Genomic DNA, 20,537 nt, shown 5'->3' with positions numbered 1-20,537 from the left:
AAGAACTAGTGACGCAGCAGCCTTTCAACCACACGCCTAAATAGATCTGCTCAGTTTCCACATTCAAAGAGATAGACCAAGACGGTGGTGTCCACTGCTGTGCTGGAGGTAGATTTTAGCCTACATCCCTCTTTTCTGGCAGGAGGATGACTAGGGACTGTAGATTGACAGTCGGTACTTTACATGCAATTACACAAGGATTCATTACATTGTGGTCATTACATCAAGACTATCTTTCCTTCTGGAGTTTTTACGTCAGGATTGTGTTTACCTTGCATCATAGAAGGTAATGTTATATATCTATCTATATCTATATCTCTCAACAATGTTCCAAAGGAAGGAACTAGGAGCACTCAACGGGTCAAATATTACATTTATTTGTGATTTGCGGGCGCGTTTCGACAACATCTTGTCTTTATCAATGCCACTGCATGGAATCACTCTCTCGCCGTATTCTTTTGTACCGAGGCTTACCTCGCTCTTATTGGTTCCTTGCTGGCCAAACATTTATGGGCTCCAGAAGCATGCACCAATCCTCTCAAGACCATTAATGAGTCTTTAGTGGATGTTTTCGGCCGCAGTGGCACCGGACCAAAAGCTCCAGGCACTTCACTAAACTTGTTAAACTGTTACCGCTGGATAAGTGATTTAATCAAAGTCCATAAACGCAGAGAGAACAGAAATGCAGATGATACAGAACGCTCCCCCTCCCCCTCTGCTCCTTACCGGATCTTCTGCAGACAGGTGTGTGGTTCCTTCAGGGCTTCACAGATCAGGGACACCCCAGTGTCACCCAATTTGTTGTCGCTCAAGTCTAGTTCCAGCAAAGAGAGGTTGGAGCGAAAGACAGGGGCCAGAGCTGCACAGGAAGTACCAGTTATCCCACAGCCACTGAGGCTGAGAAGGTGCAGGAAAGAGAGAGGGGAGTAAAACATTAGTAATACTAACGATTTATTGCTCAAAGCATTATATACAAGGTATAAATAATCAGAACAGTAGCTGTCATGGCCCAGTACTCTCTGATCTGAGGTGCACACGAAACACTTGAACTCTTCCCACAGTCACCTGGCTGGTCTGTCAGGGGCTGTCAAACTTTCTCCTTTAGCAGTGAGAAAAGTAGGTGAATGAGTTCCATTGCAAAGACATCCTCCTTGTTACACACCCAGGTACATTACGGATACTTGGTGTATACGTACTGGGTCTCACAGAGGACAGCCCACCCAGGGACACTCAAAGATGACGGAGCCCAGCACACATTATTAAAAACACAACGATTGAAGGGTATCACTACATGAACTTCCCTGAGTGCACTCATGAACTCAGTGGTCTTACACAGGCAGATGTGTCTTTCCTACTCCAGGAAAGCCACTTTTAAAATCCCAAAGACGGCCAATGCTACCCGGCTGTATCTGGCCTCGTAGAGTCATCTCATGGAGCCGACCCCAGCACTGCGAATATTGCTGAATATTCAGACTAGGAAGAGGAAGGCAGAGTCTGCTAGTAACTTACTCACCTAAAATGAGGTGCCTGTAGGTATTTTCCCTGGGGGCTTGTTGTGTGTCCCCCATTACAGGTATCTTGGGTCTCTCCATGAAGTACAGAGACAAGGAGTTGAGGGGACAGCACCAGGGCAGGGTGAGCCCCAGATAGGCACCCCCACTGCTGATGACAAAATAGGGATTGTTATTCTTACTGTTAATGCCAGATTGATCGATTCTTATTCTGTGCAAGGACCAGGTGTCCTAAGGTTGTGAAGGAGTCTCTTTGGGGAGAGAATTTATGTTTGCACATGTCTTATAGTCCGGGCCACTGGAATTATGCAGCAGGAGAGTGCCAAATTATGCAGCAGGGCTGAGTAAATTAATTGTGCAGCAAGAAAATATTATGTGGTGCAATGCAGGACATTTTGTGATGGTATCAATTTATGATTAGTTTCATTTTTACACTTGTTAACTCTGTCTGGGCATTGATTGTATCCCGTTAATACCAGTTTAACACCCCAATATAGCTATAAGCAACCTAAATTTGACTGGACAGCCTTTGAAAAGGGCCTTCCACTGCTCACATATAGCTGCGTTTGTAGTAACTTTTGAACAGTTTGAGCTTGAAATGATTTATTTTATTTTTAATCAGCATATTATGCAGGAGATGATAAATTCTATGTCAGGACCGGAGGCTCAGATTATACTTCTCATTTCTTTACTGAAAACTCAGCAGCCAATAGAAAACCAGTAACAAAAAACCCTACAGTACCCATGACTGCTACCTGGGTCACATGATCAACCATAGAGTACCATCATATAAAAGGTCCAGACATCGCCATAGTGTCCTGTTTCTTTGCTGCTCCGCAGCCAGTTAAGTGCTCTTTCCTTAATTTGCTTATTGCCTTGTGTATGCTTTATCACAATTGGGCATTATGCTGTATCTTATTGCGCTGTATTGCTAGCTGTTTGATCGCTTGACTTGCGAGCACTGTGCATATTTCTAGCCTGTATCTATTGTGCCTGTTTGAAGTGCGCTCAGGGCTTCATACGACATTTTTCTGAGAGTTGCGCTGCTCATCACGTGCGTTCGCTGCTTCCTTCGGGCCCCCGTGCAGCTGTTTGTTCCGTGGAGCGGGAGGTATTCGGGGGACCGAGAACTATGCGTCTCGTTGACGCGCAGTCCTCTTTCAATTGCCTGCATCTGGCCGATACCACGCATGCGCGGCGGCCATCTTTGTGCCTGATTTTCATTCCGGCTGGATATTGAATGCCAGAGCAGCGTTTTCCTTGCTCCTTGACCCCAAAATAGCGTTTTTAATCGCTTTTGAATTTCTGGAGCTCCCATTTACGCCCTGCACTTGTCGTGTCTGTGTGGGGCTGTACAATTTCGCATAGGCTTTGCCTAGAGTGGTTGGTTACTGCTACCTCCACTTCCTATCGTTCAATCCACAAAGGATTAAGCTTGGCTTGCCTGGGGTTTCCCACTCCACCGATTGCTACATATATTGTTTCTGCCTGCTCTGTGTGGGTTCCTACCCTTGATTGAATACAGGCAACCCTCCTGGGTGAATATTGGCACTCTTCAGTGTACCTATAATGGCAGAATACTACTACGAGGAGGACTACTACTATGAGGAGGAACCCTCTGGGTCCATGGACAAGACCTCGTGGACGCTCTAGCTGCAGGAGTCCAGCACTCTGTGAACAAGGCCTTGGTAAGGGCCATAGAACCCCTCAAGCGTCACCTTTGCATTTACACCAAGCAACAAGGCTGGCTCTCAAATGCAGGTAATCGCCCTAGGGCAAGTGATACAGGGGCTAATAATCCGCATGCCGTGGACTTTGCCAAACTAGCGAAATCTATGGCTGATCAAGAGTATAATACTCCCAGCAGAGAGGCGAATATTACAGAAGTCACCCGTGATACTTCCTCAGACGCTTCCACCGACCAGGAGGAGGCTCCTAGACCCTCCAAGAAAGCGAGAAAGAAAAGGCACGCAGACATGCCATCTACTCCCAAGGTCCTTAACTTCGAGACGACCGAGATTGTACACCCCAATTCTACTGCCTGGGTCCCATCCCAAGAGGTGGCCGAGTATGTTCAGTCCCACATATGCCAGGCCTTCAACAAAGAGGTCCGGGCACGCCTACGATCAGAACGCCCCAGACCTGACCTTGCGGGTAAAGTGGCGGAGACCCCGGAGGTTAAGCTCTCCATGCTTACTTACCTGAAGAAATACTCAAAGGATCCCAAGAAGGGCCTCGATAGTTCTTGGAGGTCATGCCAAGATAAACTCTTGGACATGGTCAGACCACTGACAAAAATCTTAGAACTGGGTTTCAGGGCTAAAGAGTCTACATCAGCAATTGACCTTGAGGAACTGATCGGTTGGGCCCAGAGAGCAGTTTGCCAACAGGGTATCGCCAATTGTGCATCATCTACCGAGCGTCGACGATCAATCCCGTTGAAATTAGATCCCAAACTGGCCGAACTCTCCGCATCAGAATCTGGTCCATTAGCCCAAGGTCTCCTCTTCGGACAACCGTTTCGAATATGCTACTTACCAGTATGCATCTGTTCTTGGCATGTAGGGCTGCTGACATTCATATCTGTGCATAGATCGCCGCCTAGCGTTGGGTCCGGATGATTGCACATTGTTGTCCTGGAAGAGTCTTCGAAGTATCACAAGATAGGTGGCTCCTCCCCTAGACTACAGTGCGCATGGGCATCCTCTCCATCCTCAGATTGTTTTTCGCCATTGTGGCAGTGATGGAGTAGATACAGTAAGTGATGACCATGCAATACAGTAATTCTGAGTGCTGCAGCCGCTACAGGCGCCGGGGAGGAGGGTGGGCGATATGAATGTCAGCAGCCCTACATGCCAAGAACAGATGCATACTGGTAAGTAGCATATTCGGTTCGAGGCATGTGGGCAGCTGAATTCATATCTGTGCATAGATTACATAGCAGTCCCTCCATTAGCGGCGGCTGCCCGTGCCAGCTGCAGCAGTCTGAAAAAGAGTCTTGAGAACAGCCTGTCCTACAGCTGCTTGCTGTTTTGAGTGTACATCTACACAGAAGTGTTTGGTAAATGTATGTATAGTGGACCATGTGGCTGCTCTACATATTGCCTCTAAAGGAATGTTCCCTAGGAAAGCCATGGACGCCCCTAACTTTCGTGTTGAGTGGGCCTTTGGAGGAATCGTTAATGTGCGTTTAGCTTTTTCATAGCAAATGTGAATACATTTAACGATCCAACTATCCCTGCGTTGGAAATGGCGTTGCCCTTGTGTTGTGGAGAAAAGGCAACGAACAGTTGTTTTGTTTTCCTAAAATCCTTTGTTCTGTCTATATAGTACATGAGGGCTCTCTTTACATCTAGTGTATGGAGCATTCTTTCTGCGACATTTGCTGGATTTGGAAAGAAAACAGGCAGTTCAATAGTCTGATTCATGTGGAACTGCGATATGACTTTAGGCATGAATGTGGGGTTGGTACGTAGTACAACCCTATTTGCGTGAACCTGTATGAATGGCTCTTGAATGGTTAGTGCCTGGAGTTCACTAACTCTTCTCAACGAAGTGATCGCTACTAGGAAAGCTACTTTCCAGGTGAGGAATTGAATCTCACATGAATGTAGAGGTTCAAAAGGTGGACCCATCAATCTGGTGAGGACCACATTTAGGTTCCACACTGGTGCCGGTGGGTGTCTTGGAGGAATCACTCTTTTGAGTCCCTCTAAGAAGGCTTTGATGGCAGGCACTCTGAATAAAGAGAGGTGCTGCCTGTTCTGAATATAGGCTGCTATTGCGGTTAGATGTATACGTATGGAGCTGTATGCCAGATTGTATCGGTATAAGTGTAACAGGTAACAGATGATGTTCGGAATGGATGCATCCAGTGGATTAATGTTATTGTTTTTACAGTAAATGACAAATCGTTTCCATTTAGCCGCATAGCAAGCCCTGGTCGTGGGTCTCATGGCCTTCTTGATGATATTCATACATTCTGGAGGTAGGTTCAGGTAGCCAAACTCTAAGACTTCAGGAGCCAGATCGCCAGGTTCAGCTGTTGCGGATCTGGGTGCTGAAGTTCGCCATGGTTCTGCGTTAAAAGTTTGGGTGTTAGCCGCAGTCTTTGATGCAGCATCACGGAAAGTTCCAGAAACGTGGTGTACCATGGCTGGCGCGCCCACGTTGGAGCAACCTGAACGAGTGTCATCGAGTGTTGCCTCAGTTTGCGTAGCGGTATTAATGGAGCTGGGGGAAAAGCGTACGCAAATCTGCCTGACCAGTTCATCCATATTGCATTGCCCTGCGACTGTGGATGCGGGAACCTGGCGGCAAAGCTTTGGCATTTTGCGTTTTCCCTTGTGGCGAATAGGTTTATCTCTGGATGACCCCACTACTGGAAGTACGGTTGGAGTACTGATGGATGTAGCTCCCACTCGTGCATCTGGTGGCTGTGTCTGCTGAGCAGATCCGCCATCTGGTTGTCCTTGCCCGGGAGGTGTTCTGCCATGAGGAACATGTTCCTCTGAATGGCCCACTTCCACATGCTCTGAGCCAGATGAGACAACTGTAGAGAGTGTGTTCCTCCCTGCTTCTGTATGTAGTACATGGCAGTCATGTTGTCCGTCCGGATCAACACGACTTTGTTGCACAAGTGTACTTTGAACGCTTTGAGTGCCAGGAAGATTGCCATCAGTTCCAGAAGGTTGATGTGCAAATTCTTCTGCTGTTTTGTCCATAGTCCCTGCACTGTGTAATTGTTTACATGAGCTCCCCATCCCTGGAGAGACGCGTCCGCCGTCAGTATTATTTGCGGAACAGGTTCTTGGAACGGTCGGCCCTTGCAAAGGTTTTGTGGATTCCACCAATGCAGAGAGTTGTACGCCCGACCGCTCACCAACACTAGGTCTTTCAACTGTCCTTGAGTCTGATTCCATTGACGTGCTAAGCACTCCTGAAGCGGGCGCATATGTAGTCTTGCGTGCAGGACTATGAAGATGCAGGAGGCCATCATGCCTATCAACTGCATGAACACTCGCGCTGGAAGGGAATGTTGAGGTCTGAACGTTTTTATCAGCAGTTGCATGCTGTTGATCCTCACTAAATTTGGCTGAGCTGTGGCTGCCAGAGTGTCTATGGTCGCACCCAGGTACTGCCGTACTTGGGCTGGTTGAAGATGTGACTTTGGATAATTTAGTGAGAATCCCAGACTGTGAAGAAGGTGAATGGTGTGGGACATGTGGCTGGCACACTGCTGGGCTGACTTTGCCTGAACAAGCCAGTCGTCCAGGTAAGGGAAGACGTGAATGTGCTGTCTCCTTAAGTGTGCAGCCACTGTCGCCAGGCACTTGGTAAAGACCCTGGGCGCCGTAGTTACTCCGAACGGGAGGACTGTGAACTGATAATGTTGATCCTGAATAGGGAACCTGAGATATTTTCTGTGAGATGGGTGTATGGGTATGTGGAAATACGCATCCTTCAAATCTAGTGTTGCTAGGAAGTCTCCCTGACTGAGTAACGGCAGAACCTGCTGGAGGGTGAGCATATGAAAATGCTCTGACAGAATGTATTGGTTGAGAGGTCTTAGGTCTAGTATAGGCCTGAGAGACCCGTCCTTTTTTGGGATCAAGAAGTACAGAGAGTACACCCCTGACCCTCGTTGCTCTACAGGCACGAGCTCTATGGCTTCTTTTTGCAGCAGACTTAGTACTTCCTGCTGCAATAATGTCGAGTGCTCTGCGGACATAGGACGGTGTCTTGGTGGTATGTTGGGTGGATGGGATGTTAATTCGAGACAGTAACCGTACTGGATAATTTCCCTGACCCACCTGTCTGTGGTGATGGACTTCCAGACTGACAGGAACTGTTGGAGTTTCCCCCCGACAGGTGTTATGTGGTCGGGGGGGCAGTGACAAGATGTCACTGTTTGTTATTGGCGGAGGACCTGGTGTTGTTCCCTCGTCCTCTGCCTTTGGTGCTGGATCCACGATATCCACCCCTATAGTTCTTATTATAGGTACTCTGGGTACCTCCTTTATTGTATTGCTGCTGGGACCCCTGACCTCTAGCTGCTCCTCTATTCCCAGGGCGAAGAAAGGAGCCACTCCGAAACTGCTGCGACTGTAGAGCCCCCATTGACTTCGCAGTCTCAGTGTCCTTTTTAATCTTTTCCAGTGTAGGGTCAACCTCCGGCCCAAATAAAAAGTCTGGGTTGACTGGTTGATTCAATATATTATTTTGAATTTCAGGTTTGAAACCTGATATTCTCAACCATGCGTGCCTTCTCAACATCACACTAGTGTTGATTGCCCTTGCTGCAGTGTCAGCTGCATCTAGTGCGCATTTGATGGACGCGTTCGTAATGAGTTGTCCCTCGCTGATGAGGAGCTCCGCTCCTTCTTTGTAGACATCTGGTTGGTGTTCTAACAGTGTTTCTAGGGTATCGTAGTGTGACCTTTCGTATCTGGCCAGGAGTGCCTGAGTGTTGGCAATGCACCAGATGTTTGCTGCTTGTGCTGCTACCCTTTTTCCAGACGTTTCTAACACTTTGGACTCTTTGTCCGGAGGAGGAGCATCACCCGTAGTTTGCGAATTAGCTCTCTTGTGAGCATTAGAAACTACCATGGAGTCCAACGGCAATTGACCCTTAATGTACATTGGGTCTCCTGGGGCTGGTCTGTATTTTTTTTCTATTCTTGGGTTCAATACCCGTGCTCTGGTTGTCTCCTTAAAGATGTCCTTAGCATGTTTAATAACCCCTTTTAGCATTGGTAGAGTCTTGACCGTTCTTTCTGATGTTGAGAACGTGTCCACCAAGAAATCCTCTTCCACAGAGTCTGAATGAAGTTCCACTCCGTGATTGGCAGCTGCTCTTTCAATGAGGGCGTTAAAAGCAGCAGTATCTTCAGTGGGAGATGGTTTTATATTATAGATATGAGTGTCAGGAGCATTTTGTGGGTCTCCTGGGTCATTAGGGTCTCCCCATGCCTGATCCTGGTCTTGCTGTTGTTCATCAGGGTCATTATCCACAGGATAAGTGGTATCCTCATCATAGTCCACTCCTGCATCCGCCTCGGAGTGTGCGGGAGAAAAGGATTGTGGTTCCTGATGATATGTTTGGTAAGGTTCCACAAGCAGTGGTGTTGAACCTGACGCCATTTTCCTTTTCAGTGGAATTTTGTATGATTCCAAAGTGTGTTGTGGGACAATTTTCCTTTTGCGGAACAACAGTCTACCAGTGTCTGCGTCGATAAACTGGTCCTGTGAGTCTTCGACATCTGTTCGTTCTGTCGACACAGTTTTTGTTAGTTCGATACTCTTCCTAAGTTCGAACATTTTAGGTGTCCCCGGTGGTGGCAATCCAAACTTGATTGGTGCTGGCGCCGAGTGATCCTTGGCGACCTTCTTCGGTTCGGGACCCGTTGTCGGTTCGAGAGATTCTCGTTCCCTGATGCGCTTCAGGGACACCGATACCTGTTTTAACATGAATGTCGACGGTGCTTTCGATCCGACAGGCTCTTTGGAGACAGGCCTCGACGCAGTCTCCGGTTTCTTTCCGGTCTTCGGGGCTTCGATCCGAAGTTTTGGATCAACGCCTTGTCGATCGATTGGGTATGTTGGCCGTCTCAGCACTCCTTGGTGTTGATGTAGTTGGATCGACATCTTGACCTTGGTCTTTGGTGCCCCAATCTTCGGTGCCATAGGCCTCTGCGTCTTCTCGGGACCGAGGGCCTTCTTTTGTTTATCGGTGCCGAAGTCCTTGTTTGGTTTCTCGGTACCGAAGGCCTTCTTTGGGTTTTCGGCTCCGATGTCCTTCCTTTGTGTCGACGGATTGGAAGGTGTCGATGCCTTCGATCCGACCTGAACCAGTTGCACTTTCGGTTTCGATTTGACCGGTGCATGTTCGGTTTCGATTTCACGGAATCGACTCCAGTCTTTTTTGATATTGCTGGCTCTTTTGAAATGTTCGAAGCCGGGCCTTAAGGCGGGGCTGTAGAACGATCCGACCGATCTTGGGTAAGGCCCGCAGGCGATCCCTCGACCTGAGCCTTATCAAGACTATCTCCCTCGGCCTCTGCATCGACGGATTGGCCTAGCTCCTCGCCTGAGTTATCTTCCTCGGCCCCAAGGGCCTCATCGTTGTCTCCTACCTCGTCGACGACGTCTTCTTCCTCGTCATCTTGGGAGTCATGCTCCGAAGTAGGGTCCAATTCGAATTGTTCTACCTCTTCGACGCTCTCGTCTTCTTCATCCTCGGTACTGAATATGTTAACCGGGGTAGGTGCCGATTTGTTGGCCTCTAAGCGAGCCGCTCGTCGATTCCGAAGGGTCTTCTTCGACCGGAACCTGGCGCAGGCCATACACTTGGTCTCGTCATGATCCGGTGATAAACATTTGTTACACACCGGATGGACATCGACATGTGGATATTTTGCGTGACATAGAGGGCATCTCTTGAAGGGAGTCCTCGATTCTATCTTCGAACGTCGATCGATGTTCGGACCGAAACTCGATCCGATGAATGTGAATAATAATCTATGGATACCGAACGCAAACGATACCGACGATATCTAAAGGCTTTCGGCCTGAAATAAAGTTTTCCGAACTTGAGCTAAGATCAGCACATCCGAACCCAATGGCGGAAAAAAACAATCTGAGGATGGAGACGATGCCCATGTGCACTGTAGTCCAGGGGAGGAGCCACCTATCTCGTGATACTTCGAAGACTCTTCCAGGACAACAATGTGCAATCATCCGGACCCAACACTAGGCGGCGATCTATGCACAGATATGAATTCAGCAGCCCACATGCCTCGATCCTTAAAGAACTGACAACGTTTGTGGCCACGTTTAGTGGTCTGGACAAAGCCCAAGGGTCCCTCAAATAGACCTTCTGCCCAATTTTTGGCAGGGCCGGACGATTTAGAGGGCGCTCGTTCGGCCGGGGATATAACCAAGGTGCCCCACGTGGTCAGCAGCGAGGAGGTTATCAAGATCCGAACTCAAACTCCTCCTTCTATCCCACAAGACGCTCTAGGGCTGCTTTGGAGTCAGTTCAGGTGGTCAACAGGATTCCGAAACTTCAGGTGAGGATGATGCCGTGTACAGAGGTGATATTGGGGGGCAGAGTAATGCTTTTTCTAGACAGTTGGCGCGCGATCTCGCAGGATGCGTGGGTGTTGTACACCGTTCAGGGATACAAGTTAGAGCGTTACGATTTCCCTGTCCAAAGCGCGCCCCCCATACAGATGTCTTTTTCCCGACTCGATCAGACCTTTATCCCCGCAGAGATAACCTCTTTACTCCAAAAAGGAGCCAAAGTGGTCTCGTCTCCACACCCCTGGGGTTTTCTCAGCAATGTCTTCCTGGTGGAGAAGAAAGGGGGCGGATCCAGGCTAGTATTGAATTTAAAAGATTTCAATGCCTGGATAGTCTACAAACATTTCAAGATGGAGGGCATCCATCTTTTGCGCGATCCCCTCCAAGAAGGGGACTAGATGGTCCGCCTGGACCTGAAGGATGCGTATCTGTCCATTCCCATATTCGCTCATCGGCCGTTCGTGCAAGGAGTATGTTACGAATACAAGGTTCTCCCATACGGCCTCTTGTCAGCACTGTGGTGCTTCACAAAACGTCTTCGTCCAGTAGTTAAATCCTTGAGTGACCTTTGACCCTGCTCTCAGGCAGGTCGCTCCCCATGCTGTTGCACTGCTAGGTTGGACTTGTCTTCTTGCACTGCTGCTGCATTGCTTTTTGTTGTTATTTCTGTCGTGTTTTTCTCATTGCCTAATTTCCTTTGCTTTTGGATGTGATTTCTGCCGTGTTTTCTCATTTCCGAATTTCCTTTTCTTTTCTCCCTCCTGCCTAGTCTCCCTGTTTTTCCCCCTGCCATTTTGTCTGTGCCCTGTTTAGCCTTCTGTTTTCCCCCGCCGTAATTCATCCGTGTTTTCCCGCCGCTACGTCCCTGCCCCCCTGCTCGCCCAATTGCTGCCCCGCTCCCGCCTCCCAGCTGCTCCTCCCTCCCCTCATATGGAGGCCACGCAGCAGCCGCGCCTAAGGCAAGCCCGTCTGCACCCGTCCACGCCAAAACTCCTGGCCCCCCCAAACGCCACGACACCCGACGCCGCTACAATGCCAGCACCCTCCACGTACTCAACATCGGACGATCACACACCTGCTTCCTGGCCACCCAGAAGCAGCTTCACCAGCATCCGCCACGCCAAGCCACCCACCAGGAAAGAACTCAACCATCTCAGTTGCATTCTTCTCAACACCCGCTCCGCCCGCAAACACGCCGTTGAACTCTTGGACCTACGAGACTCAACCTCCCCAGACATCGCCTTCCTGACGGAGACCTGCCTGAACCCCTCCTCGGCACCCGACATTGCCATAGCTGTCCCGGAAGGCTACAAGATCACCCGCAGGGACCGCACCAACGGAGTAGGAGACGGAATAGCCATCGTCCACAGGAACACTCTCAGAGTCTCGACCAACACCGACGACACCCTCAGCACCGCCGAACACTTGCACTTCCAGATCCACACCGACCTCAAAACCACCCTCAGAGGAACCCTCGTCTACAGACCCCCAGGACCCCAACCACAGTTCAGCGACTCCATCGCCGACCTCATCAGCACACACGCCCTCGCCTTCACGGACTACATCCTCCTCGGGGACCTGAACTTCCACCTCGAGAACAACAACGACGACACCAACTCCACCGCCCTGATTGATAACCTAGCCAACCTCGGACTCAGACAACTCGTAACAACACCCACACACTCCGCCGGCCACACGCTCGACTCCATCTTCTCGGCAAGCCCCCACGTCTCATTCAACCACACCACAAACTCCACTGGACCGACCATTGCTGCATCCACAACGCCTTCCGGAAACCCACCACTACACCCAACAGATGCCTCGCCTCTGCAGGAACAAAGTCACAGAAGACCAGCTAACCACCACTCTCGCCCAGAGCCCACCCGCCGACCCCGACACCTCAGACAGTGGATCGACGACTGCGCCAACACCCTTGCCCCGCTCAAGAAACCCTCCAACAGCCATGCCAGCAAGAAAGCCAGCTGGTTCACTGAAGACCTCCAGGCCTCCAACCAAACCTGCCGAAAGCTAGAGAAGAACTGGCACCGTGAACGAACACCGGACAGCTACGCAGCCCACAAGAACGCCACCCGCAGACACCATCACCACATCAGATCTGCCAAAAGGGCCTCCTTCAAAGACCGCCTAGACAACAACGCACACAACAGGAAAGAGCTCTTCAACATCGTGAAGGAACTCTCCAACCCCAACTCCAACACCAACGACATCCCACCCTCGCAAGACCTGTGCGACTCGCTGGCCACCTTATTCCATCGCAAGATTGCAGACATCCACGACAGCTTCAACAGCACAACCTCCCCAACAACCACTGAGACCTCTGCCCCCACGACGGCCATCCGCACCAACCGCCTGCTCTCCTGGACTAACAACGATGACGACACCATCAAGATCATGAACACCATCCACTCCGGGTCTCCGTCAGACCCATGCCCACACCACTTCAACAAAGCCAGCACCTCCATCGCACCCCATCTCTGGAAAACCATCAACATTTCCTTTGAGACCGCAACCTTCCCGGAGAGCTAGAAGCACACTGAGATCAATGCCTTACTCAAGAAACCCAAGGCGGACCCCAGGGACCTCAAGCACTTCCGGCCCATCTCCCTGCTCCCATTCCCGGCAAAGGTCATCGAGAAGACTGTCAACAAACAACTGACCCGCTACCTTGAGAAGAAAAGCATCCTGGACCCGTCCCAGTCCGGGTTCCGCAGCAAACAGCACCGAAACTGCCCTCATCGCCGCCACCGATGACATCAGGACCCAGCTAGACAACAGAGAAACCGCGGCCCTCATCCTCCTGGACCTGTCAACCGCCTTCGACACAGCCTGCCACTGCACACTATGAACACGCCTCCACGACGCCGGGATCCAAGAGAAGGCCCTGGACTGGAACACCTCCTTCCTCTCCGGCAGAACACAGAGCGTCCACCTTCCCCCCCTTCCGCTCCGAAGCCACAGAGATCATATGCGGCGTACCCCAGGGCTCATCCCTCAGCCCAACGCTGTTCAACATCTACATGGCACCACTCACCCACGTCGCCCAACCTCAAAATCATGTCTTACGCCGATGACACCCAGCTGATTCTCTCCCTCACCAAGGACCCCCACACCGCCAAAACCAACCTCCACAAAGGAATGAAGGCCGTCGCCGAATGGATGAGGAACAGACGACTGAAGCTGAACTCGGACAAGACGGAGGTCCTCATCCTCGGATCCACCCCTCCGGCCTGGGACGACTCCTGGTGGCCGACCACACTAGGAACAGCTCCAACACCCACCGACCACGCACGTAACTTAGGGGTCATACTAGACTCCACCCTCTCCATGACTAAGCAGGTCAACACCATCTCTTCATCCTGCTTCAACACCCTCCTCATGCTCCGCAAGATCTACAAAGGGATCCCCACCGAAACGAGAAGAACGGTCACCCAGGCTCTCGTCAGCAGCAGGCTGGACTATGGAAACGCCCTCTATGCTGGAGCCTCAGCCAAACTCCTGAAACTGCTTCAACGTATCCAGAATGCCTCTGCACGCCGGATCCTCGACATCCCTCGCCGCAGCCACATCACACCCCACCTGAGACCTGCACTGGCTCCCCGTCAACAAAAGGATAACCTTCAAGCTCCTCAACCACACACACAAGGCACAACACCGGACCAGCGTACCTCAACAGACGACTCAGCTTCTACACCCCCACCCGCCAGCTACGCTCCGCCGACCTAGCCCTCGCCACAGTTCCTCGCATCTGAAGAGCGACCTCCGGCAGCAGATCGTTCTCCCACCTCACCGTCAAGACCTGGAACACCCTCCCCATCCACCTACGGCAGACCCTAGACCTGCTGACTTTCAAAAGACTCCTCAAGACCTGGCTCTGAGTAGTAGCAGCATTCCCCTCCCCCCAGCGCCTTGAGACCCTCACGGGTGAGTAGCGCGGTCTATAAATGCAATGATTGATTGAGAGCTCGGGGAGTCCGCATGATTGTCTACTTAGATGACCATCATTAGGGCGGCCTGTCCTCGTCTAGCGAAGACTCATCTTGAATGGGCGGTCAATCTCTTACAAAGTCTGGGATTTATTGTGAATTCGCAGAAATCAATGTTGATTCCGTCCCAATCAATCGAGTTCTTAGAATTTCTAGTAAATTTCCTGAGTTGCCAACTCTTCTTACCGAATCAAAAGATCATATCAATCAAGAGGGAATTGAGGTCCACTCTACACAAGCAGACGGTATCATTGCAATCCATAGCCCTGATCGTAGGTTTGTTGGATTCCTCGATTCAGGCAATCTTTCCAGGTCCCCTCCACTACCGGGCCCTTCAGCGGCTAAAAATTTGGCACCTCCGGAAAGGCCTCAAATATTCAGAACAGAATCCCCTCTCGGAAGAGGCGAGGCTGGAGAGGTTGTGGTGGTTAAACCACATGGAGGCCTGGAATGGCCGAGCACTGTTAAGATCGACACCAGACGTGGTGATCGAATCAGATGCCAGCCGGTCGGGGTTGGGGAGCCCGTTGCGGCCAATTGTCCGCAGGTGGTCGCTGGTCGCAGGAAGAGCTCGCTTTACATACCAATTGCCTGGAGCTCCTTGCTGGTTCCTTTCCAATCCGCTGCCTATCACTGCAGAAGACAGATTGTTGTATCCTCCTTCGGATGGACTACATTTCAGCGGTGAGGTATGTGAACAAGCTGGGGGGCACGAAGTCCCGAATGCTGGCGGAGAGCGTCAAGGACTTTTGCCTACAGAACAGAATTTCGGTAATAGCGGAATATCTTCCAGGTTACAGCAACGAGGTGTCAGATTGGCACTCCCATCATCTGCAGGATTTCAGCGACTGGATGTTGCATCCCCAGGTCTTCCAAGTTTTGAACAACCTTTGGGGTCCCCTTTGCATAGATTTATTTGTATCCCGCCTCAACAGGCAGATTCCAGCCTTATACAGTTGGCGTCCGGATCCAGAGGCTCTGGCCACGGATGCCTTCCTGCAGGAGTGGCCAACTTCACTATGTTATGCCTTCCCTCCGTTCTTAATGATCCCCAGGGTCCTGGCACGAGCCAGGCGGCATCGGGCAGAATTGATTCTGATCACCCCACTCTGGAAAGCACAGGCTTGGTTTCCAGTCCTACTGGAGATGCTCTTTGCAGTTCCCATTCTCCTTCCACGGTTATGGAACCTGTTGCGTGACCCTCTACAAGCTCCTCATCCATTGATGTAGTCGGGTCAACTTCCTCTGGTTGCTTGGCGGGTTTCTGGGATAGATGGAAAGTCCCAGGCTTTTCAAAGGATGCGGACAGATTCATCAATGAGGCATGGTCAGCTAACACGCTCAAGCGATATTCCTCCTCTTGGAGAAGATGGTGTGATTGGTGCTCTCAACGGGAGGTGGATCCCTCGAAAGCACATGTCTATCTAGTTGTTAACTTTCTGGCTTCAATAGTATCCTCTGTCTTAGCTTATAGAACGGTCACAACTTTCGGTCAGCCATCTCAGCAGGACATATACCCATGGATGGCAAGTCAATCGGGGAGCATCTGTTGGTGTGTAAACTGCTCAGGGGCGTCTGGATGGGTAAACCCCCTTGTCCCAAGTACTCGCAGTTATGGGATGTGTTTGTTGTCTTGAAATTCCTGGAGGCCTGGGCTTCTAATTAGAACCTTTCTAGAAAGCAGTTATAGGCTAAAATGACCATGTTGCTCTGTCTCTTTTCTGGCAAAAGAGTCTCAGATGTTCGAGCTCTAGACTTAGCAGGGCATAGATTTTCTCCGGATGTAACGCCCTGAACGTCTCAGGATCGTTTAACAGACACGATAATGAGGACGCAACCACTTGTGAAGGGTAAGTTATTTTAATGAAGGCACAAATAACACCAAGAATAAACAAAAGTTATAGTCACTGGAATCCTCCAGGCTAAGTACGTTACCAGCCCACCGCACGGATGGTCCTAACCGTCCTCTGCATATACGCCGGTACCGGCGTATGCCAACAGAGGGCAGAAATGAAATGGCCGACAATGCCAATCGGTAGGCTGTGAGGGGCACGAAGAGAGTTGGGGAGAATAGAGGAGTCAGGGAAACACCCAGCCGGGGTCTCTACCTGAAGGGAGCAGCCGCTCAACCTCTTCCTCCGACTGCACCCGGACGCGGAGTCACCTCCTGGTGATGCGTCACCGATACCCCAATCAAAAGTAAGAAGACTGAACCGAGAGCAGCCGCTCGATCGATCCTGTGGACTTCCGAGTCTGTCACGCGGCAAACACCTCCTGGTGTGCGTGACAGCTGGCAGCCCCTGTATCTCTGGTCGGGCTGGGAGTTACAACTCCAACCAGCAAAAGTGCCACTGCGCTTTGATTCAGCTGAGTCAAAAAGCGGAGCTCAATGGTTGACCGGTAGAGCTTCCGGGTCCTTCACAGGTGACGATGGGGCAAGACACGGCCCAGGGAGTAACGACTCGACCTACCTCTGTTCTTGCCTTACTGGAGCACCACTCCGGAACACTGCTCTTCACGAAGCAGGTACGTCGGTGTAAACACAATATCCGACAGCGTTGTACCTCCCGGTTCCTCCCTTTATAGGGCGTGTTTTCCTTGAGTTATGTAACAGCTCTCCTGTTTACATAAGGGCGTGTTTCCTTGAGTTATGTAACAGCTCTCCTGTTTACATAAGGGCGTGTTTCCTTGAGTTATGTAACAGCTCTCCTGTTTACATAAGGGCGTGTTTCCTTGAGTTATGTAACAGCTCTCCTGTTTACATAAGGGCGTGTTTTCCTTGAGTTATGTAACAGCTCTCCTGTTTACATAAGGGCGTGTTTTCCTTGAGTTCTGTAACAGCTCTCCTGTTTTCATAACCTCTCAACCGCTAAGCATCCTGGGAGATGTAGTCCGTTGTCGCTGGTTACCGTTTTCCTCCCCACGCCTGACAGGAATTCTCGACAGTACATCCTCCCTCTCAGCGGCTCCCCACGGGTCCAGCGCTGGCAGGAAAACGCCGATGGAACAAGGAGACCAGGCGCGGAGCATGAACCCCTTCAGCCGGTTCCCATGATTGCTCCTCCGGGCCATATCCTTTCCACGCAACCAGGTACCACAGCTTCCCCCTGCGCCATTTGGACGCCCGGATGCCCGACACTTCATACTCCACCTCCGACTCCACGCATATCGGCCTAGGTGTCCCAGACGGCTTGGAGGGCGCTGGTTTGAGCAATGATACATGAAAGACAGGGTGTATCCGTAATGACTGGGGCAAGCACACCTTCACGTTCACGGGACCCATACACTTGGTAATTCGATAGGGGCCCATGTACTTGGGATGGAACACACTGTTCTTTCGAAACCTCATGTTTCTTGTGGATATCCAGACGTAGTCTCCAGTGCGGTACAGCGGCCCGGGCCTTCTCTTCCTGTCTGCCGCAGCCTTGTATCTTCTCTTGGCCTCTATTAGGACAGCCCTTGAGCGCATCAACGTGTCTTTTATGTGTGCCACCCTGTCCCTCTGGACTCAGCATTACTCCGAGGAATTCCACGGATGTGACGTGGAAGTCACACTTGCTGAGTTTACAAAACAGCTTGTTTTCCCTCAGCTTTTGGAGCACAGCTTTGACGTGGTGTACGTGCTCCTCCACACTGGACGAATAGATGAGGATGTCGTCGATATATACGACCACGTAGATATCCAACTCCTCTCTGAATACCTCATTCAAAAAGTACTGAAAGGCTGCCGGGGCGTTGCACAGACCGAACGGCATGACGAGGTACTCAAAAAGGCCGAACCTGGTCTTAAAGGCGGTCTTCCACTCGTCTCCGTCCCTCATGCGCACCAGATGGTATGCCCCTTTCAAATCCAACTTGGTGTAGATACGAGCTTTCTTGACCTGTTCCAGAAGTACACTGATGAGAGGCAAGGGGTACCGATTCTTTATGGTGATCGCATTCAATGCCCTAAAGTCCACACAGGCTCTCAGCTCCCCATTAGCTTTCGGGATGAAGAAGAGTGGCGAGGCGGCCGGAGACTTGGACGGGCGGATGAATCCTAGTTTGAGGAGTTTATCCAGGTACCCCCGGAGATGCACGTTTTCAGGCTCCGTCAGGGCATACAGCCTGCCGCTGGGAACGCTGGCCCCTGGCACCAGGTCGATCTGGCAGTCAAACTGTCTATGTGGTGGTAGCACTTCCGCCTTCACCTCATCAAATACATCCTCAAAACTGTGATAAGCCTGGGGGAGAGCCACATCTTTTTCTGCCGCTGTAGCCACCGTCTGACTCCCGCTCTCATCTGCGTCAAGGGATTCCGTTCTTTTTCCACAATGCAGGATGCAATACGGTGACGTCATTTCGACGCGATGTGTTGGCCAATCCACAGAGGGGTTGTGTTTCTGTAGCCACGGCAATCCCAATATGACGCCATATTGGGGCGCTCGGATGATGTTAAAATCGATTTGTTCCAAATGGTTCCTCCCATATCTCATCGGAAGAACCCCCGTGTGCTGCCCGATGGGCCCCGTCACCAATCGCCTTCCGTCTACAGCATAGACGTCTTCGGGTACAGCTTTGGGAAGAAGCACTAGCCCTAGCCTGCATGCTTCATTGTGGTCCATAAATATGCCAGTGGCCCCTGAATCCACCATGGCCACAACGGGTATCCACTGGTCATGCACTCCCACGTGCATCGTGAGAAACAGGTGTCGGTGTCCCTTAGTGACCGAGTTGGAAAGGGAAGGGATGGATGAGTGACTCCAAGATGCCCCTTCTGCGGTCTGGGAGTCCTCTAGTTTTTCCGCCGGTATGTCCACCATGGCTGTTACCGACCGGGCGGCCCGATAACGTGACGTCTTCGGTTTGGCAGGGCATTCACGTACGTAGTGGCCTTTTTTGCCACAATATAGGCACAATCCTTGTTTACGGCGTGACTCTTTCTCCGTGGCTGTGAGGCTCGCTCGTATTGCGCCGATGTCCATGGGTTCTCCCTTGGATGCGGTGGAAGTTTCAGGACTTCCCACCGTCACATAGGATGGAAGGGAGTTTCCTATTCTCCCATGATCCCCCTTTCTTTCACTTAGCCTATGTTCCAGCCGTAATACCAGGTTGATAAGGCCCTCACATGTCTTAGGTTGCGGGTCAATATGAGCCACGGCGTCCTTGAGCTCATCGCACAGTCCGTGATGGAAGAGCGCCGTCTGTTTAGCAACAGGCCACTTGGTTTCCGCAACCAGCCTTCGGAACGCGTTGAGATACTGCACCAGGTCGTTGGATCCCTGTCTCAACCCAAGCATTTCACGGTCCGCCGTGTACGAGTCAGCCCTTCTATCGAAAACCTTCAGGAATACTTCGCGAAAAGCACCCCAATCACATAAGATGGGGTCGTCCCTGCTCACCAGAGGTACGGCCCATTGTGCCGCGTTTCCAGCCAAATAGGAAATAAGGAAAGCCACACGAGCCTGACTCGTGGGGAACGCCCTTGGTTTGCACGAGGAATGTAGCGCCACTTGTGTGAGGAATACCTGCACTGTGTTAGGATCCCCACCGTACCTGTCTGGTGTTGCCAAGGGGATGGCTACCGGTATTTCCACTACTACCGCAGGGGTCTGGTTCGTGAGGGAGGTGCTGGGCGTGAGCGGGTCCAATTGGATAGCGTCCAGTCTGGCTTTTACATCGGCTGTCTCTTGCCTAGAGGCCACCAATTCAACTTGCACGGTCGCTAAAGCAGCCAGCACAGCATCAAGTGTTGCCATGTCTGTTATCGACCGGGAGACAGTTAGTGTTGTTACGGTCGGATATTTTGTAACGCCCTGAACGTCTCAGGATCGTTTAACAGACACGATAATGAGGACGCAACCACTTGTGAAGGGTAAGTTATTTTAATGAAGGCACAAATAACACCAAGAATAAACAAAAGTTATAGTCACTGGAATCCTCCAGGCTAAGTACGTTA

The 20,537-nt window shown here is 50.9% G+C and overlaps 1 protein-coding gene across 2 annotated transcripts in view; it reads right to left on the bottom strand.

Moving 5' to 3' along the window:
* Positions 1-20,537, bottom strand: part of LOC146822466 (NACHT, LRR and PYD domains-containing protein 3-like) — a 384,569-nt gene that overhangs the window by 68,896 nt on the left and 295,136 nt on the right. For both annotated transcript variants that reach the window (XM_085613582.1, XM_085613583.1), the window contains one exon: positions 727-897. In XM_085613582.1, coding sequence (XP_085469708.1) covers positions 727-897 — 171 coding nt within the window. The remainder of the gene's footprint in view (positions 1-726; positions 898-20,537) is intronic.

Source organism: Triturus cristatus, chromosome 6 (assembly GCF_964204655.1).
Source record: "Triturus cristatus chromosome 6, aTriCri1.1, whole genome shotgun sequence".
Lineage (NCBI taxonomy): Eukaryota > Metazoa > Chordata > Amphibia > Caudata > Salamandridae > Triturus > Triturus cristatus.
This window is presented reverse-complemented; position numbering and strand designations above follow the sequence as displayed.